Source organism: Protobothrops mucrosquamatus, unplaced genomic scaffold (assembly GCF_001527695.2).
Source record: "Protobothrops mucrosquamatus isolate PMUCROS unplaced genomic scaffold, P.Mucros_1.0 scaffold901, whole genome shotgun sequence".
NCBI lineage: Eukaryota > Metazoa > Chordata > Lepidosauria > Squamata > Viperidae > Protobothrops > Protobothrops mucrosquamatus.
The window spans coordinates 211,555-223,439 of NW_015387153.1; the positions used below are offsets into that span (position 1 = coordinate 211,555).

The 11,885-nt window shown below is 35.1% G+C and overlaps 1 protein-coding gene across 1 annotated transcript in view; it reads right to left on the reverse strand.

Moving 5' to 3' along the window:
- The window catches only part of PDGFC (platelet derived growth factor C), a 163,074-nt gene that overhangs the window by 71,292 nt on the left and 79,897 nt on the right, over positions 1 to 11,885 (reverse strand). Inside the window, exon 2 of the mRNA XM_015819338.1 lies at positions 8,261 to 8,456. Within this exon, the coding sequence (XP_015674824.1) occupies positions 8,261 to 8,456 (196 nt within the window). The remainder of the gene's footprint in view (positions 1 to 8,260; positions 8,457 to 11,885) is intronic.

Consider the following 11,885-nt stretch of genomic DNA (forward strand, 5'->3'; position numbering starts at 1 on the left):
AGGGATTTTAGGTAGGGACGTTTTTAAAAAGTAATTTTAATGGGAACACAGCAATCAATATTTGGCTTTTAATTAGGTTTTAGTGGGGTTATTTTGTGTATTTTTGTATGATTTTCTTTGTATCCTGTATATTGTATTTGTGTTTTTAATATGCTGTGAACCGCCCTGAGTCCTACGGGAGAAGGGCGGTATACAAATTTTAATAAAAAAAAAAAAAAAAAACTTTGGAGACTGGTCATAAGGCACTTCATTGAGCCTCACCATAACTTTGAATGGTCATGAACAAATGGCTGTAAATTGAGGATTACCAATGTAATAATCTAAATGCAAGGTTCCTAATGCATGCACAACAGTGGTTATTCTACCACCCTGAAAGAAAAAAAATATAGATGATACACCATCCAAAGCTGTAAATATTTACATCTAGTTGCTAAGATCATATATTTCTGACTGATAATGATTCTAGGAACAAGTTTAAAGCATGTGTTATTCTTTCTGAAAATTTACAAGAGGCAAACATAAGACCTGAGTTTTGTCTGGATTCAGCCTGAATTTATTCATTCAACTTATTATATGCACAGCCATTCCTGTTCTCCCCACTCATCACATCATCATGACTATCCTTGGTAGCTTAATACAGATCTCAAAAGCATTGGAGAAAAAAAGAAATCTTTATACAGATCTTAAAGGGATTGTGGCACCCAATATTATTCTCTTCTGAAATTATCTTGCAAAAAAGAGAAAACAGCAAACAGTACTTCTATGCTTCAGAAGGGATCCAACATCAACAGACATGGACTCTAGACCAAAGTCCAGATTGAATGTTGAAGATTAAGGATTCCTTCTACAGTTGTACAGATAGCATTTTCTTCAATACCTTGTTCCCAAAAGGGATATTTGTGCCTGAGCTATATTTGTTCTGTAAATCTAGATGGAAGGAAGTTGTTTTTTCTAGAACAATCTTTATACACACACACACACACACACACACACACACACACACGTATGTATGTATATATGTATGTATGTGTATATATTAAACTAATGTCATTTAAATTGCACACTTCAATCAGAATAGAGCTGGAAAGGACCTTGGAGGTCTTCTAGTCCAACCTGCTGCTCAAGTAGGAGACCCTATACCATTTCAAACAAGTCTCTTCTTAAAAACCTCCAGTGTTGAAGCACCCACAACTTCTGAAGGCAAGCTGTACTAGTGGTTTATTGTCCTTACTGTTAGGAAGTTTCTCCTTAATTCCAGGTTGCTTCTCTCCTTGATTAGTTTCCATCCATTGTTTCTTGTCCTGCCTTCAGGTGCTTTGGAAAATAAGTTGACTCCCTCCTCTTGGGGCAGCCTCTTAAATCCTGGAATAATGTTATCATGCCCCCTCCCCCCCTCCTTCTTTTCTCTAGACTAGTCAAACCCAAATCCTGCTACCGTTCTTCATATGTTTTAGTCTCCAGGCCCTTAATCATCTTAGTTGTTCTTCTGTACACTTTTTACAAAGTCTCAACAACATCTTTGTAACGTAGTGACCAAAACTAAATATTCCAGGTGTGGCATTACTAAGGCTTTTTTATCTAAATGTTATCTTATTTAAAGTAACTTATCTAAAGTAACTGGGCTGTGGCTGTAAAATTACTCTGTCATATTTAATTCCTTCCTTGACACATTCTCCAAGGAACATGAACTAATTATCATCGGTATGTATTACAGGAGATTGAAAAAATACTAAGAAACTTTCCCTTAAGCTTCATCAATATTCATGCTGTCAGATCAAGATATAGAAACAAAAACTCAAACAAGGCTAAATTCGCCTGTCAAAAGAGTTGGAAAGTTTCCTGCATTTTTTGTTTTGTTGTAAACAGTAACTATGATGAGTAAAATGGGTTATATAGAATTCAGCAATTCTATTTATGAGGTGTGGTGCAGTGGTTAGAATGCAGTGTTGCAAGCTAATTTTGCTGACTGCCAGCAGTTTGATTCTCACTGGCTCAAGATTGACTTAGCCTTTCATCCTTCTGAGGTCGGTAAAATGAGGACCCAGATTGTTGGCGGAAATATACTGATTCTGTAAACTGCTTAAGAGGGTTGTAAAGCACTATGAAGTGGTATATAAATCTAAGTGCTATTGCTATTGCTACTCCATTTCTCTCATAGCCTATATACATAACTTTTAGAAACAGTAAATGTAAGAAATTGTATGGAGATATTATAAACAATGTTATAAACAATACTAAACAATCTCAGTCATGTGGGTCAAGCTTAGACATGGCTGCTGAGAGTAGTACAAGTTAGCTGCATTTGGCTATATAATATATAGTAGTAAACACCATAAAGAATTACAGCTTTAAATGTTGAGAAAGACATTGTTGATTTGCCATCTTATACATTATTTTATCTGGACATACACTCTGGTTTTTTTTTTATGCTGTGAGCTATCCCAGAAGCAGCTGGAGTCCTAATCAAGTGAGTAAGTGAGTGAGTGAGTGAGTGAGTAAATGAATGAATCAATGAATCAATAAATGAATCAATGAATAGGATGACCAGATAAAATGGATAGGGATATGAATTAATCAAAAAATGTATTAGGAGAATTTATAGTGTTTTGATAGAATTTGATTCGGAAACAGAATTAGTTAAAGATTGTATGATTAAATGGGCACAAAATATTCAAGAACCAATTATGTTAGATACATGGGAGGTAATTTGGGTAAGAAATGTCAAGTTCACCCAAGCACAGAATTTAAGGGAAAATTTTTATAAAATGTTTTATAGATGGCATNAGAAAAAGATAAAATTTACACCGCAATTATTTTTACTGGGTATTATGGAAAATTTGGATCCTAAAGAAATGAATCTGATGTTGTATTGTGTAACAGCAGCAAGATTACTGATTGCTCAAAACTGGAAGAAAGAGGTATTACCGACTATGGATGATTGGAGATTGAAGGTGTCATACTTTGCAGAAATGGCAAAAATTTCCGCATACTTGAAGGATCAATCTCAAGAAAAATGTATCTTGGTATGGAGAAGATGGATAGATTATATTAAGAGAAAGTATGAAGTAATTAATTATCATATAGCTTTTGAATAAATATTTATCTTTTCTAATGTTTTTTATATATTTAATATAATTTATATATATATATTATGTTTATTATTGTATGTTAGAGTTAAAGTATGTTAATTTTGTTTGTATTATGAATGGATAGCTTATTTTAGATTTGGGATGTTATGTATTTATCCCTGTACTCAGTTCTGGGAAGTCCGGGGGGGGAGGGGGGAAGGGGTAGAATTATATAAAATTTGGTGTATTTATAAATATAATGTAAATGTTTGTCTTTAAGAAGAGGAGATGATCGGCTAGTACCCCTAAACTGCATCTGAGGTGGTGGAAAAGAAGGTGATGGGATGTGTAGGATAGTTGGAAAGGAGGAAAGAGGAGAGGTCGTGGTTAAGAGGGGGAGGAAGGAAGAGGGAAGTAGGTAGGAAGGTTGAGGGAGTGTGGATGCGGGGGGGGACCGCTGGTTATTTCTGAATACTTATTGAGTAGGCTTTTTTATGTGTTTGTTTTTCTAATGAAATGCACCATATTTGTATTATTTGTCCATATGTTTATTTGAAAATTAATAAAATTTGTAAAATCAAAAAATGGACAATATGAAGAAGCAGTAATCAGAAAGCACTGTAGTATTGTGATTCAATTAAAACCACTATATTTTAAATAGTTGCTACAACTAATGGATAAGTATTAGCAAAAACTCAAAAGCCAAATCACCTAGTATATTTCTGATCTAATTTCTAAGTCACTCTGAATCTATTAACTGAATTCCTTGACAAAGGGTTTATGATGAGGTTTCTACCATAAATCAGAGGGCAATTTATAATGATTGTATTTAAGTTTATTATGAAATACTCATTTAGTGAAATATTTATTCAAGTAGCTTTCATTCAAAATAAACTGAATATCTAAAGTATCTACAAATTGTTTCTCCTTGGTAGAATATACAATTTGAGTAGTATATAATGACTGGATTTAAAATTCTTAAGAAAATAAATATTCAAAGCATACTTCAATTGAATTCAACTGATTATATTTATGCAATGCAAGTAGTCCTCAATTTATGGCCAAAGTGGGACCAGAATTTCCATACTAAGCAAGACAGTTATTAAGTGAGCCCAATTTTAAGCCCTTTTTTACTACGATTGTTAAGCTAATCACTGTAATTATTACATTAATCATCAGTCAAGCAAACACGGGTTCCCCCATTGACTTTGCTTGTAGAAAGCCAGCTGAGAAGGTCAACATGGTGATCACAAGACTCTGGGATCTTGCAACTATCGTAAATACAAGCCAGTTGCGAAGTGTCCAAATTCTGATCATGTGACTCTGCAATAGTCAGATGCTGCAACAACCATAAGTGTGAGGACTGATTGTAAGTCACTTTTTCCAGTTCTGTTGTAACTTCCTTTTTTTACCATTTTGTAATATTTTATTAGATTATAGAATAAAATACAAAAATACAAAGCAAATAATAGGAGACAATGGGGAGGGAAAAGGGAAAGAAAAGTGAGGGGGAGAAGGGAAAAAGAAAAGAAAAGGTATTGACTTCTTCTTTTGCAGTAGAATAAAGCATTGACATCAAACCTCAACTTTTTACTTTTCCATAGTAATATAAACTAGCCATTTCTATAACAACAAATCAATCTAATCAATAAAACCCAAAATCAAAGTTTCACTTTTTTTCCACTTCAAGTACAAAATCCAGAAGCGCTCTCCATGTAGAAACAAAAGTACTTATATTCTTTTCTTTAATAGAAACAGTCAATTTAGCCATCTCTGCCAACTCCATCAACTTCATTCATCCACAGTGGGAATCGAAATATCTTTCCATTTTTGTGTATACAATAGTCCTGCTGCCGTCAACATATTTAAGATCAAAGTTCCATTTTTTCCCAAGTCTTTTTCCATTAAGCCCAGAAGAAAAGTTTCTGGTTTCATCTTTATCTTCACTTTAAGAATTTTCTGTATTAGAATATGAATCCTACTCTAATATTTCTTTGCTTTACCGCATGTTCGCCATAATTGATACAAGGTCCCTTCTTCACACTTACATTTCCAACATTCATTTGAAATACCTTTATACATTCTAAATACCTTATCTGGTGTTAAATACCAGGGGTATATCATCTTATAAAAAATTTCTTTTAAATTGTAATTTAATGTGAATTTTAAGCTTTTCATCCACATATTCTCCTATTGTTCCAGTATCACATTATATCCAAAGTTCCTTGCCCACTAAATCATACAATCTTTTTACATGTTCACTTTCCAAATTCATTCCAAAGAGGCACATAGTTATTTTGAAATAAGTTTATATTTGTATTTGTCAACATAACCCCCAAATATTTCAGCTTTTTCTCTACCTTAAAACCCGGCTTTTTAATCAATATATTATTATTCTGAGATGACATATTCTTAGTCAGCATTGTTGCTTTCTGTTTATTTATTATAAAACCTGCTAAAGCCCCAAACTCATTTAACTTCCTCATCAAATATTTTATATTATTTTTGGATCTTGCAGCAATGTAACCAGATCATCAGCAAATGCCCTCAATTTATAAGCTTCTTTCTTGATGTTTAAACCCATTATTTTCTCATCTTGCCTAATATCTCTATTCAGAGATCATGGCCCCCGGAAGCTTCCATTCGGAGGGGGAGGAGAGTGCTTGTTTTGTTTGCTTGCCTATGGGGGAAAGGGTGGAATCAGAGTTGGCTGGGCGTAGGAACCAATGCCATCCATGGCACGGGTGTGCTGCTTGCTCATGTGTGCCAGCCTGAGTTGGAGGGCAGGAATGAAGCCTTCAACTGAGTGGGGAGGCATTGTGGGGTGAGTCCCCTTGCACCTGCATCCAAGCTGCTGATGGTGGCAGCAGCAGCAGCCACCTGAGCAGCCACAATCTTCCCTCCCCAACCAGCCACCCAGCCACCCGACCTACTCCTTGCCCTAACCAGCCGGTAGCACAAATCCTGACTGCTCTTCTCCTTGTTGTCCTCCCAACTCAAGCAGCGGCTTGAATTTCTCTGCTCTGTCTGAAAGGAAGAAACTGGAGGTGCAGAGCAGGATTGCTCTCAAGAAGACACGGGTGTGGTGCTTGCTCACGTGCGCCGGCCTTATTGAGAGCAATCCTGCTCTGTGCCTCTGGTTTCTTCCATTTGGATGGAACAGAGAAACTCAAGCCACTGCTGAAACACTTTTTATCCAAACGGAGACCTGACAGAGATTGGAAGCTCTGCATGACTGCCAATGGCACGCTTCAGAAACAGAGAGGAATGTTTCGTTTCAGAAGCAGCCCATTGGCAGTCACACGGAGCTTCCAATATCTGTCAGGTCTCCATTCGGGTAAAAAGTGTTTCAGTGCCTATGGGGATATTCAACACGTAGCAATTCGCAACCCCTTATAACAGCTTTACTAGCATCCCACAGTTGTTAAAGTTGTCCCGTTACCTAAATTATTATCAAGGTACTCAATTTCTTTTTACAATCTTTTATGATCATTTCCTTTTGCAGGATAGATTCGTTTACTCTCCATCGAAAGCTCAAATTCCTTCCTCTAAGTATCAAAAGCAGAGAAACGTTTAGGTAGAGTATCAACTTTTAAAATTATATTTGCAAGATTTTTAGAAATCCATATCATATCAATCCTTGAAAAATATTTATATCTTCCTGAGAAAAATGTATACTCTCTAGCGGAGCCATTTTTATGTCTCCATAAGTCTATTAGTACTAAATTGTCCATCATCTTGGAAAAGATCTTTGGTAATTTATCCTGGGAGGGTTTAATCCCCTTATTAGATGTTCTGTCCAGAGCTGGTATAGTCACTCCATTCTAATCTCCAACATAAGTCAATTTGCATACAAAAAAGGTAGTAATTGATCTATAAGATATTCAAAGAATTTAATTTTATCATCATTTGGCCTGTACACACCATTGAGTTCAATTTCCACTATTACAAATCTACCATATTCATTCAGTTTCAAAAAGTTGGCATTGAAGAAGAAAACCCAGCTAAGATATCTGCACAGGAACCTACTACTTTGTCTAAAGATAAAGTTTATTACATGGGATATTAATGGGGCAAATGCCCCATCTAAGCTTAAAAAACTATTTCATTACCTGAGAAAACGGAATGTTGACATAATCTGCCTTCAAGAAACACATATTACAATACAAGCTAAGAAATACCTAACAAATAAACGATTAGGGGTGGAATTTACATCTACTGGTTTAAAAAAGAACAATGGAGTTGTTTTATATATTAAAACCTCAGCTTAAACCTAAGTTACTTTTAGCAATTCTGCTGCAACTTTCGACAGTCGCGAAACAAATAGCTGTAGGAGGACAACAGGTAGAGCATTTCAGTAATATGATTGCAATGGTAATTTGGTTCAATGTAATGCACAGTGCTATACTGAAACAGCAATATGTAAATGAGACTTCATAAAACAAAATAATAACTATGTTAAATTAGCTTGAAAACAGAAATATACATAATATTTGATAACCTATCTAAAATACAGTATATTTTTACACTACATTAAAAATACATTTTTCTATTATTTGTTTTTAGCATGATACTAGGCCTTGCTTTATATCAACTTAGTGAATGCGTATCCTTTTAATACAGAAGTTTTCAGTTTTTTTGAAAGAAACACCTGGAGGTCCTGAATCACACAAAATACACCAGCACTGAGTCCCTGATTATTAGAGCCCAGATGTGGTGAAGTGATATATGATCAGAATGGATGACTGTATGCTACGCCAATTGCTCTGTGGTATGCTGGAGACTGGGCAGAGACCTCAAGGTGTTCCATGCAAGCCCTACAAAGACACTGTGAAGGAAACTCTATACCAATGTGACATCCAACCAAAGGAACTAAAAGCTGCAACTGCTGAAGGAACCTGCTGCTGAGCCCTGTGCTATAAAACCTCGATTGGCTTTCAAGATAGGCAGCACCAAAAAGTGATAGAAAACCTGAGCAGCATCACATAGTAATAGTGTCCCCATAGTGCTAGGCAATACATTTCCAGACTGAGACTGCACAGCCACCTTCAGGTCCACAGATGAAATGCACAACAGCATTTGAACCCAAAGAACATCTAGTCTTAAGTTGTTAAAAGTTTATGCAAGCCTCACTGTATATGACATATTGTCTTTTTTATTAAATTTACACACATTCAGAAAATTATACTTACTTGCATATATCATCTTCTGGGTCCTCAAGCCCAAACCTTTCATCAAAAGTAAGTTGTATCAACATATTCTCTTCAGCTGCAACTAATCGCCACACAAGTACTGTGTTGCGGGGATAGGTGTAAGGAAACTTAGGGCTGTGAATACTTCCATTAGCAGACACAGTAATGATTTTCTCATGATGTGGCTCTTGTACTCCTGTAAAAGAAATATATACACACAAAAGAATAATCAATCAATTGCACAATCAACTTATACTGAACAATATAATTCAATTCTAAAGATCTTTGATATGTTCTAATCTAGTTTTATAGTTTATTTCTTTGAATGGTAACTTGCCATGCCATACCACAAACTTTCTCAAAAGGAATTCTCTCAAAAGAGTTGTTGGAAATATCTTAATACAGTGTTCATGTATTTTGTACAACTAGAGCAGTATTCAATAGATAGATAGATAGATAGATAGATAGATAGATAGATAGATAGATAGATAGATAGATAGATAGATAGATAGATAGATAGATAGATAGAGATAGATAGATAGATAGATAGATAGATAGATAGATAGATAGATAGATAGATAGATAGATAGATAGATAGATAGATATTCTTCAACCAGTAGATGGCAGTGTTTATAAGTTTGTACTTGAATCTATGGGAGAGGTCCCCAACCCCCAATCCGTGGACCGGCATCAGTCTGTGGTATGCCAGAAACCAGGCTGTGCAAATAAGTGAAGCCCCATCCATAGGATGCAAGCAGCAGTCCATGAAAAAACCTGTACAGAACTGGTCCCTGATACACAAAAGATTTGTGGCTGCTGATCTATGGTGTACACTATGACTTCTCTCTGAATGAAGTTTCCTGCTTCCTTGTCGCAGTTAAGCAGAAAAGCACATGTGGACTGTAATTGTCTATTCTGTGGGGCTATATACAGAATTTCTAACAATAGTATATGTGTGTGTGTGGGGGGGGATAATAAACCACAAATATACATGGGAATAAAATAAAGGTAAAAGTTTGCCCTGTCTAGTTGTGTGACTCTAGGGAGTGGTGCTCATCTCCGTTTCTTATCTGAGGCATTGTCCAAAGATATTTTCGTGGTCATGTGGCTAGGAGCATGACTATATGCTGAGGCACAAAGAAATCTGTTACCTTCCTACCGAAGTGGTATCTACTTATCTACTCACAATTGCATGCTTTCAAACTGCTAGGTGGGCAAGAGCTGGGGCAGGTAACAGGAACCCACCCGATTTCGTGACACTCAGGTCTCAAACCTGGGTTGTCAGCTGGAAAGCTGACAAACTCAGCCTCTTTAACCACTGAGCCCCTTTGGAATACATGGGAGTATTCCAAAATAAATGTATTCAAAATTGTAGTGCAAAGCTGGGAATCAATTGTTCAATATCCCATCATGAATTTCCTTAAAAATATTCATATAAACTGTAACTCCTGAAATTAGTTCTAATCAGGAATCCAGGCAATTCAAAAGAATATAGCTCATTGTATGCTAATGTTCTAATCTGGACTACTAACAGTCAAAGCAAATAGGCAGCAGATAAGAGTCGATGGAATTCAAGGTGGGCTGCACATAGATCTCTTGTGGACATGAGGGGACTTGAGAATGATAAGGTATTTGACCCCTCTCTTGGGCAACATCTGGTTGATGTCCTACATGTTTAATGTGAATATATTAATTTATATGTGTCCTGAACAGATTATATTTATATGAAAGAAACAAATATATGCATTTTACTTATTTGTGACATTTGTATGCCACCTTGTATAAAGGTTGTATAAACAGCATTCTCTCTTTCTAATTTCTATTGCTGCACTTGCCTTTGAAACATCATTCCCATGTGAAATTGGCACTTGTTGAGCTTCTGGAATGTCCTTAAAAACTTGGTTCTGCCATCAGGCCTGAAGATCCCATGGAGCTGTGGAGCCCATTAAATGATACTGTATGTAGGTTCAGATTTCACTCTCCCTTTTTTAATATTTTAACTATTTTAACGGCTTTATTTTTAAATTTATTTTGGATGTTTAATTTCTTTTTTTTATTAATTGTGCACACCATCCATAGTTATAAGCATGAGATTGATGGCTATATAAATTGAATGAATAAATAGTTGAAAGGCATTTAAATCAAGGTTTTTTATTATTACACACACACACACACAGAGAGAGAGAGAGAGAGAGAGAGAGAAAGAGAGAGAGAGAAAGAGAGAGAGAGAGAGAGAATGCCTGTGAGAAATAAACTCATGCTATTTTCAAGATTTTACCAAGAATTTGGCTCTCTTGGTCCAAGATTCTCAACATTTTTTTCTGTTAAACAATATTTATTTATTTTATTAAGTTGGAATTTTGTACATATGTATGTTGGTGTACAGATCTGATCAAACATTAAATAAAACAACACAGAACCAATCTAGATAATACATGAAGCATATGAATGTATTTTACACATCAAATTTTTAAAGAGTAGAGACTGGGAATCCAACAGAGGGAGGACCTTGTCAATTTGGAACTTTTGTTATGTATGTAACAGTGAGAAAACAGTTTTCCTCACCAGTAGATATTTCCTCACCAGAAATAGAATATATTCAAATAGATAAGACGTGTATCCTGAACATTAGATCTTGTGATGAATTGTGATAAAGGGAACTGGGGTTATTTAAAACTTGGAAATTATAATTATTAAATGTTAAATTTAAATATTAATGGGAAACTAAAAATTGGGAAAAACTAATTAGGACATTGATTGCCTTTAAAGATTGAATGTTAAAATAACTAGGATATGTATAAACTAAAAATTATTGATAAATGTAAGAAAGTTATTTTTTAATTTAATCGATATAACAAGAATTGTATTAGTTTAAATATTTAATGTAATAGTTTTAGATCTGTACTAAAGATACTTGTATGTTATTGAATTATCGATTAACTCAGCCGCCACGTTGCTTTTCAAATATTTAAATGTAAAACTAGAAAATCAATTTAAAAAAAAAGATATTTCCTCACCAGGCCTCTTGAATAACAACAACAAAAACCCATTAATTTTCTGCAAGGGTGCAATTCAATTGTAGGATGGAAACAGGGATACTTTTATAAGCTGCAATGTGGAAAAAAGAGTTATCACTACTTTCCTTTGATCACATTACCCCTGGAATCTCATCTTCAAAATGAATCTTCATATTGTATCTCTGGTCTCTAATCAAATTAGGTATCTTAAGTTGTTTTGGAGAGAGTCAAAGGTCAATCAATACACTTTCCAGTACTTCCTAGCTTTGCAGAGTCTCAGCAATAGTTAAACCTAAGGGTGAAGGTTTATTCTCCAAGCTTGTGGGTTGGTTTCAGAAAGTTTTGTTACCAGGCTAGGTAACACCTTCAGCGGAATTTAGGGGATGTCAGTGTCAGTGTTCTTCTGCTTATAATAATAATAATAATAATAATAATTTAATTTATATACCGCCCTTCTCCCGCAGGACTCAGGGCGGTGCACAGCATATTAAAACAAGTACAAATACAAAATACAAAAATATAGACCCCTATAAAACCAAATTAAAAACCAAATATTAGAAGCTGTTATTCCTATTAAAATTATTCTTAAAATCATCCCTAAGTAAAAT